This window comes from Schistocerca americana, chromosome X, assembly GCF_021461395.2.
Source record: "Schistocerca americana isolate TAMUIC-IGC-003095 chromosome X, iqSchAmer2.1, whole genome shotgun sequence".
Taxonomy (NCBI): Eukaryota; Metazoa; Arthropoda; class Insecta; order Orthoptera; family Acrididae; genus Schistocerca; species Schistocerca americana.
In genome coordinates this window covers 725,848,990-725,866,397 of record NC_060130.1, presented here as the reverse complement: position 1 = coordinate 725,866,397, position 17,408 = coordinate 725,848,990, and the positions used below count along the sequence as shown (strand labels likewise).

The following is a 17,408-nucleotide window of genomic DNA, read 5'->3' as shown; positions in this document are numbered from 1 at the left end:
ATGATAATGCTCTCATCGTGTTTTAATTTTAATGTATACATGTCTCCCAATTTTGTAGGTGAAATCAGAGGGCAACTATGAAATAATAAATGTTGACTACAATACCAAATTTTCACTTAATGATGCAGTTAGGAAAAACTCTGGAGTGTACAAAATTGTTGCAGAAAATCAACACGGGAAAGATGAGGCAGAAGTTGAGATTACTGTACTTTGTAAGTAAAATAACTTTGAAGTTAAATGTTATGGTAGTTTATCACTACATTTCAAGTACACATGATCTGCATGTGTAACCAGAGTATCATCAGTCTTTGGCCACTCTGTATCTTGACAACTGTTGCATTTTAAAAAGTAATATAATTCACTGCATGAGGTAGAATCTAATATTTTCAGTGATTAATTCAGGAAAGATATAAAATTTCTTCTGTGTCTTTATGACCATGTACATCATAGCTACTGTGTGCTCTTAATGAATCTTAATTCTTTATGTTTTATGTGTATTTCAACAACAACAAAAAATATTTTATTCCTCTCAATTTTTTATCCCTACAGTATGTCACTTGATGAAATTTAGTTTAAAACTGTACTAAGTATCACTGTACATATAATATTGTTTGTGATTTTGTTTACATTATGATTGTTAATGTCTGCTAGGATTCTTGATTTCATTTATCGTATTATTCAGGCAGTTAAACGGGACTGAAGGGAGGAAAACTTTCTGCTGCAAATAATGATAAATATGTTGATGTTGATTTGCTGTTAAGCAGATTAGATTTCTTCCATTCTATTAAGAATTCTCTTGGAACCAAGTTCGTGGTTTCCACAAGTGCAGTGCTGTTTTCCCCATTTAACTATGCCAAATACTGGCCATGGCCCAAGCAATGCAGGTAGTGTGGATGCAGTTTAACATGAAACATCACTGAACCAATGACTTGTTTGATTAACAATACTTTACTTGAAACTTCCTGGCAGATTAAAACTGTGTGCCCGACCGAGACTCGAACTCGGGACCTTTGCCTTTCACGGGCAAGTGCTCTACCAACTGAGCTACCGAAGCACGACTCACGCCCGGTACTCACAGCTTTACTTCTGCCAGTACCTCGTCTCTTACCTTCCAAACTTTACAGAAGCTCTCCTGCGAACCTTGCAGAACTAGCACTCCTGAAAGAAAGGATATTGCGGAGACATGGCTTAGCCACAGCCTGGGGGATGTTTCCAGAATGAGATTTTCACTCTGCAGCGGAGTGTGCGCTGATATGAAACTTCCTGGCAGATTAAAACTGTGTGCCCGACCGAGACTCGAACTCGGGACCTTTGCCTTTCGCGGGCAAGTGCTCTACCAACTGAGCTACCGAAGCACGACTCACGCCCGGTACTCACAGCTTTACTTCTGCCAGTACCTCGTCTCCTACCTTCCAAACTTTACAGAAGCTCTCCTGCGAACCTTGCAGAACTAGCACTCCTGAAAGAAAGGATATTGCGGAGACATGGCTTAGCCACAGCCTGGGGGATGTTTCCAGAATGAGATTTTCACTCTGCAGCGGAGTGTGCGCTGATATGAAACTTCCTGGCAGATTAAAACTGTGTGCCCAACCGAGACTCGAACTCGGGACCTTTGCCTTTCGCAGGCAAGTGCTCTACCAACTGAGCTACCGAAGCACGACTCACGCCCGGTACTCACAGCTTTACTTCTGCCAGTACCTCGTCTCTTACCTTCCAAACTTTACAGAAGCTCTCCTGCGAACCTTGCAGAACTAGCACTCCTGAAAGAAAGGATATTGCGGAGACATGGCTTAGCCACAGCCTGGGGGATGTTTCCAGAATGAGATTTTCACTCTGCAGCGGAGTGTGCGCTGATATGAAACTTCCTGGCAGATTAAAACTGTGTGCCCGACCGAGACTCGAACTCGGGACCTTTGCCTTTCGCGGGCAAGTGCTCTACCAACTGAGCTACCGAAGCACGACTCACGCCCGGTACTCACAGCTTTACTTCTGCCAGTACCTCGTCTCCTACCTTCCAAACTTTACAGAAGCTCTCCTGCGAACCTTGCAGAACTAGCACTCCTGAAAGAAAGGATATTGCGGAGACATGGCTTAGCCACAGCCTGGGGGATGTTTCCAGAATGAGATTTTCACTCTGCAGCGGAGTGTGCGCTGATATGAAACTTCCTGGCAGATTAAAACTGTGTGCCCAACCGAGACTCGAACTCGGGACCTTTGCCTTTCGCAGGCAAGTGCTCTACCAACTGAGCTACCGAAGCACGACTCACGCCCGGTACTCACAGCTTTACTTCTGCCAGTACCTCATCTCCTACCTTCCAAACTTGCCCACGAAAGGCAAAGGTCCCGAGTTCGAGTCTCGGTCGGGCACACAGTTTTAATCTGCCAGGAAGTTTCATATCAGCGCACACTCCGCTGCAGAGTGAAAATCTCTTTCTGGAAACATCCCCCAGGCTGTGGCTAAGCCATGTCTCCGCAATATCTTTTCTTTCAGGAGTGCTAGTTCTGCAAGGTTCGCAGGAGAGCTTCTGTAAAGTTTGGAAGGTAGGAGACGAGGTACTGGCAGAAGTAAAGCTGTGAGTACCGGGCGTGAGTCGTGCTTCGGTAGCTCAGTTGGTAGAGCACTTGCCCGCGAAAGGCAAAGGTCCCGAGTTCGAGTCTCGGTCGGGCACACAGTTTTAATCTGCCAGGAAGTTTCATATCAGCGCACACTCCGCTGCAGAGTGAAAATCTCATTCTGGAATACTTTACTTGCACTTCTTTTTTTTTGTGAAAAAAAGTAACTTTCAAAATAGGAAGTGTCTAAAAACATATTTTCGTTCACATACTTCTTACCCTTTCAAGAAAATCTATGTAATTCCTCAAAACCTTTTCTGTTAAATTTTCAAAGAAAATGTGATTATTTTTAGCTGGAAATGTAAGATTTATTGTGTCTTATTTGGGAAATGTACTAAAAGTAAATTAAAAGTGTTGTCAGCTATGTTATGCAGGAAATACATAAAACCGTGTGGCATGTTAACAAAAGTATATAAATGGAAGAGATACAGATGGAGAATCATTCTGTTGACAATATGTGTCACAAATGGATAAGACACTGACATTGGTGACTTTGACAAAGAGCAGATTAATATGGTACCTGGGGATGAGCGTGGTAAAGCTGATTGTTTGTGTGACGCTGTCATGAGCATCTATGGAAAGTGATTGAAGGATGGTGAAATCATGAATAGGTGGCAAGGTGTTGGACGTCCATGCCTCATCACAGGATCTAATCTGTTCTGTGTAGTGGCATTGGCTGTGGTATGTGACTTATCTGATGGCAGAGTACAATGCTGGTGCAAGCACAAGTATTTTGGAACACACTGTTCTGTGCATGTTGTTGAACGTGGGGCTCCACAGTAGATGTCCCTCAGGATTGACAGAATCATCAATTACAATTACAGTGGGCATGGGATAATTGAGATTGGAATGTGAGTTAGTGGAAACTTGTCACCTTGTCAGATGAATCACATTTTTTGTTGCATCAGGGTGGCTGTTATTCCTGGATACATCATCATCCTGATGAATGGTTGCTTCGGTGTAGGGTGTTGGAGGCATTATAATGCTGTGGGGGACATTTACCTGGGCTCTCATGGGACCTTTTGTAGTAACTGAAGGAAGCACGATAGCTGTGGTCTACTTCAAGATTATTGCAGACCACCTGCATCCATCCACGCACGATGTATTCCTATATGGCAACAGCATCTTCTAGTTGGGTGACAGTCCACGTCACAAAACCAGAGTTGTGCTATAGTTGTTCCAAGAAAATGATAGATAATGTATGTTGATGTGTTGGCCCCAAAGACACCTGATCTGAAACCAGTGAAACATGTCTGAGACACTATTGGGTACCAGTTCTGTGCCCACAGACCATCTGCCCATACTTGATGGGAACAGTTTGACTTCTGTGAGGAAATCTGGTGTCACACACTTCCAGTACTACCAAGAACTTGTCAAATTCATGTCATGTAGAATATTTACTGTACTGTGTTTCAAAGGTGGATCAACACACTATTAAGCAGGTGATCATAACATTTGTACCCAACAGTGATAATTCTGATATAATAATACATGTGTGTATGCAGCTATAACGAAAATATAAAAAAGTAATTAACCTGTAGGATTCTTTGAACATCACAACACCTGACTAAATCTGATCATATTTTGAATACGGTGTGTCACCTTGCTTTGACCTGATAACCAACTACTGTGTATGGAGTGAAATTGGAATTTCACTGATGTGCTGCTTGGTGTTACACAGACCACTGCAGTAAATGAAAAACATCTCATGCTGCAGAAAATATTGGAGGAGTGCCTGGAGTTTAAATCCCAAGTCTTTAGATTTGTAGTTTGACGTTTACCTGTAAGCCACCGAGCCAGTGCCTACTAGTATATTATTTGGGTCAGTGTTTCCATACATGATGTATGCCTCTGATATGAACTTGGGCAATTTATGCTGCTGTTGACTGCACTAATATCTTGGCCAGAATCTAATGAATCAATTGAAACTAAGGGTTAAGGAAGACCTGTTTGGTTTAGTACGTATATTTAAAAAGAAACATTCTTTAAATAGCAGTTAATAATGTTCTGTTTGTTAAATAGTTTAATATGTGTGCTTGAGGAAGTTTTATTCTAAACATATACTTGTCCAGAGAGTGCATTTAGGAAGGAAATGACATACTCTTTTTAAATTTGTTTGTAGCTGCACCATCTAAACCGAAAGGACCCTTGAAAGTCTCTGATGTTACAAAGAATAGTTGCAAGCTGAAATGGGAGAAACCAGAGGATGATGGTGGAAAACCAATTACTGGGTATGTTGTTGAAAAACTTGACAAAGAGACTGGGAGGTGGGTGCCTGTGGGAAGAACATTGGAGCCAGAGATGGATGTGAAGGGCCTGCAAGAAGGACATGAATACCAGTTCCGAGCCCGTGCTGTGAATGAAGAGGGTGAAAGTGAACCTCTTGAGACAGAACGTGCAACTTTAGCCAAAAATCCATTTGGTATGTACTGTTTCTTAATTCATATGTTTCTAAATACATGCATTTGATGTAGAACTTGATAACTACAATCTACTTCTTTTCCAGATATCCCTTCAAAACCAGGAACTCCAGAAATTGTTGACTGGGATGTTGATCGTGTTGACCTTAAGTGGAAAGCACCAAAGAGAGATGGTGGTGCTCCTATTACTGGATATGTCATAGAGAAGAAAGAAAAATTCAGCAGCTCATGGGATGAAATTCTAACCACAACTGTAAGTAATTTAATAGACTTTTGTGATTCCCATATTTACACTTTTCACTTACCACTAAAATCTTCTACTATTTGCAAATTGTAATTCTCACAAGAACTTTCTCAAGTAGTTTGACCATTACTTGTGGACACGGTAATGGTCTAACAACCTTTAGTGCTGTACTTTGTAATGGCATGAGAACCAAACAGATTTTGTTTCATCAGCTGTGGCTCACTTGCCATTGGTGTTATTTCCATTAGTTACTTCTCACTTGCATAATCTCAACTTTGAAAAGAAATGCAGGCCTTTTTGCTGTGAATTTAACTACCTTAAATATTCGATAAAACATTCTCCATTTTCTTACTGCATCAGAATTGAGTAAAGCTTTGAGCTTTCTATAAAATCCTTCATTGTCTTTATCGGCAAAAACTTACTGTCATGGCTGCTATTGTGTCAACATTAATACCCATACAGCTTGTCATTAGTAAACATATGTCATCATTATGTCATGATGCAATAGATTATGTCGTAGTCTGTTCCGATGGCCATCTGTGGACTATAAATGGTCACCACAACAGCTGAAATGGTGGTGATGGTGGTACTGCTCCTACCAGTGGTGGAGATGGCTCAGCTGGCGCAGCCAATTTTGGTGGTTCTGCTGTTGATATTTGCACTTTTAGTGTAATTTGTGATGATAGTGGCGCTGCAGTTGCTGCTGATTGCTGCACTGCTATTTGTGGTTAGGATGATGATGTTGGTCTTGCTATTGATTGCACTGTCACGATAACAATGTTATGGAGACAATATTTCCTTTTAAGGTGGCTGCATTCAGCACTTTCAGAATTTTATAACTGAGAAGTCTCTTGCCATTTTTGTCTATTTGCAATCCATGTCTTGTGTAACTTTCACTCTGCAGATAATTATCAGGAAAAAACTGAGTGTTTTTTTACACTTTACAGATCATCTTGAACTGTCTATTGGTGTTAATTTCCGTATCCACTCATAAGGCAGCTATGGGGTTATGTCTGCATTGTATTCCAAAAACAAGCTTTGTTTTACTCTCAGTACAGTCCATTACAGCCTTCAAATTTTTAACAACACTAGATAAGTCATTCCCGTAAATATCATTGGCACCCATAACTATTACTGTATTTAATTTGCATTTGTGAGGCTTCTGACTGTACTGCTTTTTTTCATTTTTTATGTAGGCATCTCTGGATTCTCATAACTGCAAGTGCTTGCATCATTTTATTCATGTAAAATTTCTGTAAGTCCATGCCCACATATTTTGCATGTTTTAACAGTGACCAATTTCCTTCTGGCACTGATTATCAGTGGCTATTACATATTCCTATATTTATGCTATATCAGTAATGAAAGATGTACATCAGTCAAAAGTATGTTGTGCAAAGTACAGTAGGGTATGGAACAGTAAGAAACAAAATCTAATGGAAAACTGTTTGTAGAGTGTTGTACACGAAGTTTCATAAACACCACAGTCATCTTACAACATTAAAGATAAAATATCAAAAATGTGTTTGTTATAGTGTATGAATTATCAAATAAAAAAAAGGCTGTACAACTGATCTACCACATATAAAATATATATTTGCTGGCTTTGCCAGCTGCAGGTCTCTCCAATACTTGTCTTCTGTGAATAACTAATTCATAAGTTGAGAGTAATTCTGAATGTTCTGCAGAGCCATGGCTTAAGTCTTTTCAGAAATGTAGGTGAGATGAAGTCCTGCAAGCATGCTTCCAGATTGGCATTACCACTTGATGCTTGGATTCCTCCTCTGGTGAGAGGACCCACCAGTACATAGTGCTTGTGGTTTACATCAATATGTATACCATATTCTGAAAGGACACATCCAGTATGTTCATGAAAGGATGCATCCAGTATGTTCGTGAGAGTGCTGTTCATTGCTGTTCATGGTTTGCTAGGGGACTTTCTCCCCTCTATTTTGGATTATGATACTCAAAATGTCACATGCCTATTAAATTTTTGGCTTTCTTCCCTGCTTCTGCCAAACATTCTAGAAAAAAACATTTAATTTGGAATGACCAACAGTCCACTAAGCATTTCATGTTAATCCTCTACTACAACAAAATATGTTGTTCGCACCTCCAATCAAGCAGAGATGTCTGACCTGTACTTCCAACCATAACACAAGCTTCCTCTATGGGCAACATATGCTGCGCATAGAGAACAGTTGAATATCCTCTGCAGATAGGTTCCTTTCTTTTGACCTGAACCACATCAGGAAGTGGTAAACACATCACTATAGTCCATGAATTTTGTATGGGTAAAAGTCAAAGACTGTTCCATGCTTTGTATAGTGGCACATTGAGATGGGCATGAAATTGTGTTTGGAATGGGACTAGCTTACATTGCAACTGTAGACTGCTTTCCTGGTTACTCTGAATGAATGTGAACACTGCTTCTTCACTCAAAAATCGCTACACCTTTCCATCTTTGTGGAATTGCACTAGAATTCTGTCACTATTCATCATTATCAAAAACTTGTGAGTCAAGGAAAAAAGTTAATTATAATTTTATGTTATAGAAATGCTCATGTAAACGTGTGTGTGTATTTTAATCATATTTCATTTAAAGTTTCATTGTTGTCATGTTTAAAGAAATCATGAGTTGTTATATACCATTTGGCAAAAACAAATGAGTCATTGTATTTTTTAGTCATTTTTAAAAGATCAAGAGAACCAAGAAATTCTGGTACTAATTTCTGTGTTTTTTCTCACTTATAGTCACCTGCAACAGAAGCCCGAGTTCCAGGGTTGAAGGAGGGTAATCAATACCAGTTCCGTATAAGAGCTGTCAATAAAGCAGGTCCTTCAGAGCCTAGTGATTCAACAAAACCACACATTGCCAAGGCCAGGTTCTGTAAGTGTCAATTATTTAATGGCCTAGAGCTTCTAGACATTGTTTCATATATCTAACCTGCATGAATCTCATGTGTACTATCAGTCTTAAAAGAATGTGATGTAATAATGCCATTTACATTCATCATTCTAGAGTATGTCATTGCAGGTTTGTTTGTTTAACATAGAATAATATAAGGAAAAAATATGTTTTTATCCTCAGATGCAGAAATTACAGTGTTTTGTAAAATGAACATCAAATATTTTTGAGTACTAGTAGTTATTACAGTGATTTCTTTTCTCTCATTGTATGTGTGTGTACATGTTGGTAAGTATATGGTTTTAAATATTATAGGTCTTTTCATAGTTATTAAACAGATTTTACATGTAAAGTAAACAGCAGTTTTGTGTCTGTTATTTGTAATTCTATATGTTAAATCATTTTGTCTAAAGCTGCAACTACTACTAATTCAGTGACTGAGTTGCAAAGATTATGTTTAAATTCTTTTCCTTTTTTTAGTGAAGCCACTAATCAACCGTGAGAAATTGCAGAAGGTTACTGTACGAGCCGGTCAGTTTGTGAAGTTTGATGTTGATGTTAAGGGCGAGCCACCTCCAGTTATCACGTGGAGTTTTGCTAACAAAGTTCTGGAAAATGGGCCAACTGTAAAAATTGAAAATGAAGATTATAACACAAAACTGACATTGTCAGATACAACAAGGAAAAACACTGGAACATATACCATCAAAGCTGAAAATGACTCTGGGAAAGATGAAGCCACAGTCGACGTTATTGTTCTTGGTGCGTCCCATCAACTTGTTATGCAGTGACATACACAAATTATTTTTAAATCTGTTCTATGTGAAAAGAAATATTTGTTTCATGCAAATACATTATAGCTATAAAGTAGTTACATGGTTTCTGGTTGTAGGTATGGTATTTCCTTCTTTTACCCTGTACAAACAAATTTCTTGCAGCATGTGTTTCATGAAGTTTTTCTTGCCGATTGAATATTCCATCTTTTTTTTTAATACCTATTCTGGGAGGATGTTTTTATATGTCTGGAGGTTGGACAGCTGGCCACTGTCGCCAAGCGGTTCTAGGCGCTTCAGTCCGGAACCTCGCGACCGCTATGGTCGCAGGTTCAAATCCTGCCTCGGGAATGGATGTGTGTGATGTCCTTAGGTTAGCTAAGTTTAAGTAGTTCTAAGTTTTAGGGGACCAATGACCTCAGATGTATATCCCATAGTGCTCAGAGCCATTTGAACAATTTTTAAGGCTGGACAAGGTACAGATCCTGAAAGCAAGATTATTAAGTTCATTGAGCATTTTACTGTGTGTGTTTATTTAGCCAGAGTGTACAATTAATAATATCCCAGACTGACTCCCAAAAAAGGATGGAATATTCATGCAAAATGTGTGTGACTATATAAAAAGGAGTTGATCTCATTACAATTATTTTATTATTAGAATCCTATTATTACTAATGAAACTCTTTATTTTTATTTCTGTAAAACCTTTAAATAAAATATTAACAGATAGTAATTCATTTGCCAGTATTACATATTTTTATTGTTAAATTTGTGTACAGACAAGCCAGGGAAGCCAGAGGGCCCATTGGAAGTTAGTGATGTCCACAAAGAAGGCTGCAAGCTGAAATGGAGCAAGCCAAAGGATGATGGCGGTCTTCCACTAACAGGATATGTTCTTGAGAAAATGGATACAACTACAGGTCGCTGGGTTCCAGCTGGCTTTGTAGATCCAGAGAAAACTGAGCATGAGGTTACAGGATTAGAACCCAACAAGAAATATCAATTTAGGGTTAAGGCTGTGAATGAGGAAGGTGAATCTGAACCTCTTGAGACTGATACAGCCATTCTTGCAAAGAATCCATATGGTAAGAAGTTGTGAATTTGTGACTAATTAAATTGATAAGATAGATTTGTTTTATTCTGATGCACAACTGCAATGCTCATTTCATGGATAGTTGACTATGAATGCATTTTTAAATCTCACTGTGCCAGCCCAGTGCTGTCTTTGATTCTCATTCTAGCTAATGGGTTGATTGTTATTGATAGGATATATGAACTGTTACTGGCATAACATTTATGAAGCGTCAATAAGAATTACTCTTTTGAAAATGTTAATGCTGATGAGATGACGAATGTACAATCTAACGCCAACAATCTCTTTTGACTTGCTGGAGAAAATTGTATTTAGAAAGCATTAGATATACTTAGATAGCTTTCTGTTAAAAAAAAAAGACTGACAGTTACATGTAGCTACTCATAATTAGACAGCCATCATATTTTAGGCAGAGTGCTCACAAAATAACTGGACCATACCTTTGTGGATAGCCTGGTAAGGGAGGGCACAATGGTTGTGGTGGTGGTTTCTCTGCAAGCAGCCACTGCATGCTAGAAAAAATGCTGTGCAACTGCTGAAGGTTATTCACAAACAGACCTTTTAAGAGTCGGCAAACAGTTGTATTAATGGGTTATGCCAGTATGACCAATAATCTGAATGGTCATCTGTTTATTATTAAAAACACAATGGGTCTCAACATACACTGATATTGCAGGAGAAGGAGCAATTTATTGTCATCTGTTGATATGTTAAAAGTAGCTTCTTTTGCCAAAAAAGAGGGGTTTACACAATTTCACTTCAATAACATGCTAATGCAGTTGCAATTGGAATAGAATCTTGGAACAGTCTATTATTAAACAAAAAAACCAAAGGCTATGTTTTCCTGGCAGAACCCTTATGAGATGTAGCAGATCTACTAATGAAACTGCATACACTAAGCTTGTTCATCCTCTGCTAGAGTACTGCTGTGTGGTAGGGATCCTTGCCAGGTAGATTGGATTGAGGACATTGAAAAGGTCTAAAGGAGGACAGCTTATTTTGAATTATCACGAAATAGGGGAGAAAGTGTCATGGATATGATAAGCACGTTTGGGTGGCAATTGTTAAAACAAAAGCATTTATCATTGTGGCGAGATCTTTTGATGAAATTTCAGTCACCAATTTTGTCTTATGAGGGTGAAAATATTTTATTGTTGCCAACATAAATAGGGAGAAATGATCATCATAATAAAATAAGAGAAATCAGAACTCAAACAGAAAGATATAAATGTTCACTTTTCCCACATGCTGTTAGAGAGTGGAACTGTAGAGAAATAGTCTGAAGGTGGTTTGAAGAACCCTCTGCCAGGCACTTAAGTGTGAATTGCAGTTTAATGATGTAGATGTAGATTAAAATGAATGTGTATTTTCTTTACTTACTAATTCTCATTTCACCAGCTGTTGAAGGCACTTAACACAATTATACTATTTCACTGAAAATACTGTAGTTACTCATGTATTGTGGTAGATAAGAAAGTTTCAGGTGTTAACTATATGGCAAAATACTCTCTGCTTTGCCTGCTATTATTTGCCAAAATGTGTTTTTGATATATCAAACCATTTATGAGATATGAAGGATGTTATTAATATTTCACTTCCACTCTGTCATTTGCACTCACAAGTGGAAGTGAGTGCACCACATACAAACCATTTTCTTGAGACTGAATACAGATATAAATCTTGTCTCAAGTTTAAAGAGCAATTGAGTATGTTAGCTACACCTCATATGCATCAGTGTATGATCTAACATGCACCAAACACAAACTCATAGTGACCCCTATGTTTCATTGCAAACTATTCAAATTTTGCATTGTAGCTTTCTTAATGTAAAAATAACACAACAACAACTATGACCATTAATGAAATGATAGGCAGTTCATCATGAAGCTCACAAATGACACTATGAGATGCGAGAGAGAGAGAGAGAGAGAGAGAGAGAGAGAGAGAGAGAGAGAGAGAAAATCTCCCCCCCCCCCTTCCCCACCTCCCCCCGCCAAATAGTTTCTTTGAAATTATTTGAGGAAGACTGTGGGGCAGCTGGCATGTGCACGCATCCATTCCCACAGTGCAGTGAGTCACTAACCAGTTGTACTGTTGTACTGAAGGTGTCAGAAAATATTCCATTTGTAACAGATGAGGTACACAGCTCAGTAGGTGGCAACAAATTGAGATGACTGCCGCTTTGGAACAGAGGGGTGGACCTGCCTAGTGCTGACAATGAGAATGTGTTTCTGCACAGGGTCAAGTTATCTTGTGCTACCTCTACCTTCACTCAGTTATTCACAACATATCGTAGAGTTAAAAGTTTCAGGTAGTATTATTATTTTAGTGACACTATGGTATGGAATCTTGTGCAGAACTCCAGCCCCGAATGTGACACACATCATATTTGTATAGGATGAAAATTGTAACTATTAAAGGAACAGTATTGAGAATAATGTAGTGGGCACCATTTATCAATATTAAAATCAACTTCTCTGATGAATTTTGTTACCCTCTAATGCTTTAATGGTATTGACGATCATCTTATTTTTAGGAGTCACAGTCATGTAGAATTGTCCAAATGATAATGTTTTCATTTTTTCATCATTTGAGTGACTCAACCTACATGATACTTTCACTGCATACTTAAAAAAATGTTATAAATGGCATTAACAAGATTATGATATTTCTATGCCAAAATAATGAATGTGAAGATCTTGACTTGTACTACAATATGAAATTTAACTAATTTTGAAAGGACAATAATGAATCACTTGACAGTGGCTATAAAGCTGAAATTATAATAGTGTATCTGAAAGGAAATAAATAGCAAATGCCAAGATCATTATTATTTAGAAAATTCCTGTTGAGATACACCATTAGTGATGACAATATGCTAAATTATGAATATATTAAAACAAAATGAATTTTCAATATTGTGTACTATTTTTTGATTCGTAAAGGATACCTTCTTTATTTAAACAATCCTGTAGTGCAAAATAATTATGGTTTATATGATATTTATCAGTGAATTAACTTAAATTTATAGATCCTCCATCTGCACCTGGCTTACCGGAGATTGTAGACTGGAATGAAAACATGGTGAAACTCAAATGGGAGCGTCCAATTCGAGATGGCGGTGCTCCAATCACTGGTATGAACATTTTGTTTATTCCACAAATTTATTTGTTAGTTTATTTCACTTACCATCAAATGATCATTTATATCATAATACAAATGCATTATTTATTGAGAACAGAAATAAAAATTGCTATGTGCAAATATTTCATGATATCTGTATGTATGAGACACATTTATACATTTAAAGAACTCTTTGTTAGACAATTTCATACCAACTAGTAAGACTCCCATGTACTGAATTTTTTCCAGGCGTATTTAAAACTGGTCTTTATTGAATGGCAAAATTTTCTGGAAGATCATGTGTAATCCAACATAAATTATCACCCGAATAACAGGAACCTCATAAGGAATTCTGGCCTACCATAAAAACAAATAATAAATTAATTCCATGTGTCATCAATACTCAGATATTTCGGCTTTTGAAGATTCAGTGCTCCTAATTCATCTAAGCATATACTGACAGTACATCTGCAGGGATTATTAGTACACAACAAAAGACACATGAACATTTGTTCATACATTAAATTAATATTTATTCCATAGATCATGAATACGACATTTCGTAATGATATGGATGGGTCAGTTAAACACGATATAATTTTCTTTTAACACGATATAATTTTCTTACAATCACTACCTCGTATCTAAAAATTCATCTATGGAGTAGAATGAGTTGTCATTCACAAATTCTTTGAATTTGTTTTTAGATGTTTCTTGGATATCTGTCAGACTTTTAATACTATTTAGCAAATGACCAAAGATTTTTGTGGCAGCATAATTCACCCCATTCTGTGCCAAAATCAGATTTAACCCAGAATAATGAAGATCATCATTTCTTCTCGTGTTGTAGCTATGTTCTTTGCTATTATTTCTGAACTGGAATGGGTTATTAATAACAAATTTTATAGGTGAATGTATGTATTGTGAATATCCTGAGTTCCTTAAATGTGTGCAAGGTGATTTTGGATGGACTCCAGCTATTATTCTGATTACACACTTTTGTGCAATTAATAGTATTTAAGAATTCCTGCATGATGTGGAAGGAATGCTTAAAAAGAACATCCTTACCTGCATTTTAAAACACTGTTATCACATTTCACTAGGCTAAGTGTCAAAAACATTATAATTTTGTATTTCCCTTGTTTCTGAGCCAAAGTTAAAGTCACTAGAAGATAGTGCAGATCATTCTTCTTTTTAGTATTCTTTTTGTGTATTTCTTAATCAGTTTTGGAGAAATATGTCATAATTGAATGAATTTACTATGAGGTTTAATACTAATACAGTGCAATAATTGGAACTGTAATTTGTATACTTTAGAGTTGACCATTTGTGCGAAACAAGTTCCAATTTTTCACATCATTTATTATTTTCTTTGCAAATTTTTCTGTACTGAACTTGAAAACACCCTTCATATCATATGTACAAAGGGTTGATTCTGCCTCTTGGTTCAAATAAAGTGGTAGAATGTTGATACAGTTCAATAGCAGTTGTAGAGGCAGGAGTGAAACCTGTGGAATATCCTTCGTAATTTCCCAGTGTGCAGATAATGGTTGTCCTGTTGTGAATTACTCGAACAGCTTATTGTAACTACCTGCAGCTTGAGCATGTGATTTCACCCTCTTCTTTCCTTAATCATTATACAAAGCCAGATTTTATCCTTGCTCTTTTTGTGTTTAGTTGGACAAAAAAAAAAAAAAAAAAAAAAAAAAAAAAAAAAAAAAAAAAAAAAAAAAACTGAGAATGTGTCCAAAAATGAGCTGTGTAATTACGTCGTGTGGAGAAAAGTTTGCTGCTGATAAATTCACTTTTATTCTTGAAGAAATTGTTGTGTATGGTGTCACCAGATACCTAGCAACACCTTTATTTTCCTAATTGATGACATTCATGTACAAATTTATAAATTTTGGGACTCTCTCAAACAAAACCCCTCTGGGCATATTACTAATTGAAAATTAATCAACCTGTGGGTATTAGTGTACTTTTGAGCTGCAATGTCACATCTGTAAGTGCATAATTACTCACAGTACTTTTCTAGTGTTACAATATATCCATTACACATATTTAATTCTGGGAAGTTATAGCAAATTTTGACATAGTACGTTTGATCTCCTTTGAAGTTTTGGATTTAAGGAACATCATTGAACAATATTGTTAATATCTTATATTCATACATTTTGGAAACTATGAAAACAAACAATACTGAATAATAGTGAAACAATGTTCATACGTTTTGTACAGAAATATGCATTTTTATGCAGTTTTATTTTATACTTTACTGATTTTCATTCCGAATTTTCAGCCACATTTTCTTTCCATGTTTTACGATCAACTTACTCAGGTCTCTTTGTTGAAATGATAGCTGTATGATATAACCATTAAAAGTGTAAGTTATAAGTTATTATAAACTTTTTTTCACAGGTTACGTAATTGAAATGATGGACAAGTATGGAGGTGCTTTTGTGAAGTGTGCTGAGATACCTGGAAATGTTTGTGAGGGGACAGTTCCAAAATTAGAGGAAGGTAACCAGTATCAATTTAGAGTAAGGGCAGTTAATAAAGCAGGCCCAGGAGATCCCAGTGAGGAAACAAATCCACACACTGCCAAAGCAAGATTCTGTAAGTATATCTATTATAATAAAAACAGTAACTGAAAACCTAGAAAATATGATATTTAGTAAATGTATGACATATATTTTTAGCTTCTGTAACAATGGATGTAGGTGCCTTCCACAATGTACACATATCTGTAGATAGGGTGAACAACACTACTGTATTTTCCAGGATCTCCCATATTATAGCGCTTGACCATCTGTTTCTCCTGAATACTTCATCGGCAATCACTGTTATTAATATTAATCCCACAAAATAATATTTATAGTTCAAATTCCTTGACCAGCAAATCTTGCAACATTTTTGTCTAATAATCAATACTATTGTCGACATATAGTCTTTCTCTGTTCCTGCTTATATGGAAAAAAGACAAATTGGCAAGGGAATTGGAGAAGCAGAGAAAGATTGATGTAGACTATGGATCTAGAGGAGTTGTGAGAGCAGGAATGTTTACTTGTTCCTCAGTCAGTACTGGCAACCCACAGATGTGCTCCTCTCTTACCGATCAGCAGCTAGGGTTTAAATAACGCACAGAAATAATAAGGACTCACAAAAGCAGATTATATAGAAGTTAGTGTTTAAACAAGCGAAGTATGCCAGTTTTTCTATATTTTTGTATGTCCATTGTCACTCGTTCCAAGAAATTGTAATGTAGTTGTGCAGTCGAAATTTATTGTAACTAATCTCCCTTAAACCCCCCTTAAATCATGGCCAGTCATTGGTGATCTCTCTTGAAACAGTGATCTTTGTCAGTCATCTTAATTACAGAAATAAGTACATTCCTTTTTGTGGAAGCTTTTTCTATTTGCAATATGTAGCCAGTGACACTGTGTAACAGATGTCTTACATGAATGATATCTTTACAAAATCCTTTTTATATATTAAACAATTCAAATAGTTATTATTAAATTGCAAAATAAAAATTAAAAATTGTTATTTTTCAGTGAAACCACGTATTGATCGCACCAATTTACAGAATATTACTTTGAAAGTTGGGTTGACTGTGAGTCTTGATATAAATATTATTGGTGAGCCACCACCAGAAGTCACTTGGTACTTCAAAGATAAGGTTAGTAATGAACTTACAGCATCAATAACTAGTTCTTGTATGTTGATAATTGATTGGTTCTGGTATACAGATGTAATATCTTCACATGAATTTTTCTGTTATTGCTTTAGCTTGAGACTCAGTAGCACTGTTTCTATACACATTTGCACCAGTTTAAAATTACAAACTGAGCATCCTGTATACCAAGTTAGGATAATCAAAAATAATTCAGATTTGTACATCATTTACACTTAACAAAAAAAAATCTGAATGTGATGGAAATTGGTAGATGTGATATACATGTACACACAAATGATTACAGCCCCAGGAAAAATGATTGATTTATTCAAGAGAAAGAGCTTCACAAATTGAGCAGTCAATAATGTGTTGGTCCACCTCTGGCCCTATGCAAGCAGTTATTTGGCTTGGTATTGATTGATAAAGAGTTATTGGATGTCCTCCTCAGGGATATCATGACAAATTCTCTCCGATTAACATATCAGATCATGAAAATCTCAAGGTGGTTGGAGGGGCCCGCACAAAATGTTTCAAACATTCTCAAGTTGGGAAAGATCT

General features: G+C 36.9%; 1 protein-coding gene and 1 non-coding gene across 13 annotated transcripts in view; one reads left to right on the top strand and one right to left on the bottom strand.

Moving 5' to 3' along the window:
- LOC124555505 (twitchin) overlaps window positions 1–17,408 on the top strand; it is a 367,233-nt gene that overhangs the window by 155,379 nt on the left and 194,446 nt on the right. For all 12 annotated transcript variants that reach the window (XM_047129451.1, XM_047129441.1, XM_047129452.1 and 9 more), the window contains 9 exons: window positions 59–212; window positions 4,736–5,035; window positions 5,120–5,286; window positions 8,032–8,167; window positions 8,666–8,947; window positions 9,738–10,043; window positions 13,083–13,187; window positions 15,593–15,790; window positions 16,729–16,853. In XM_047129451.1, the coding sequence (XP_046985407.1) occupies window positions 59–212; window positions 4,736–5,035; window positions 5,120–5,286; window positions 8,032–8,167; window positions 8,666–8,947; window positions 9,738–10,043; window positions 13,083–13,187; window positions 15,593–15,790; window positions 16,729–16,853 (1,773 nt within the window). The remainder of the gene's footprint in view (window positions 1–58; window positions 213–4,735; window positions 5,036–5,119; window positions 5,287–8,031; window positions 8,168–8,665; window positions 8,948–9,737; window positions 10,044–13,082; window positions 13,188–15,592; window positions 15,791–16,728; window positions 16,854–17,408) is intronic.
- On the bottom strand, window positions 981–1,055 carry Trnas-uga. The gene has a single exon. It is a non-coding gene; the product is annotated as a tRNA-Ser (tRNA).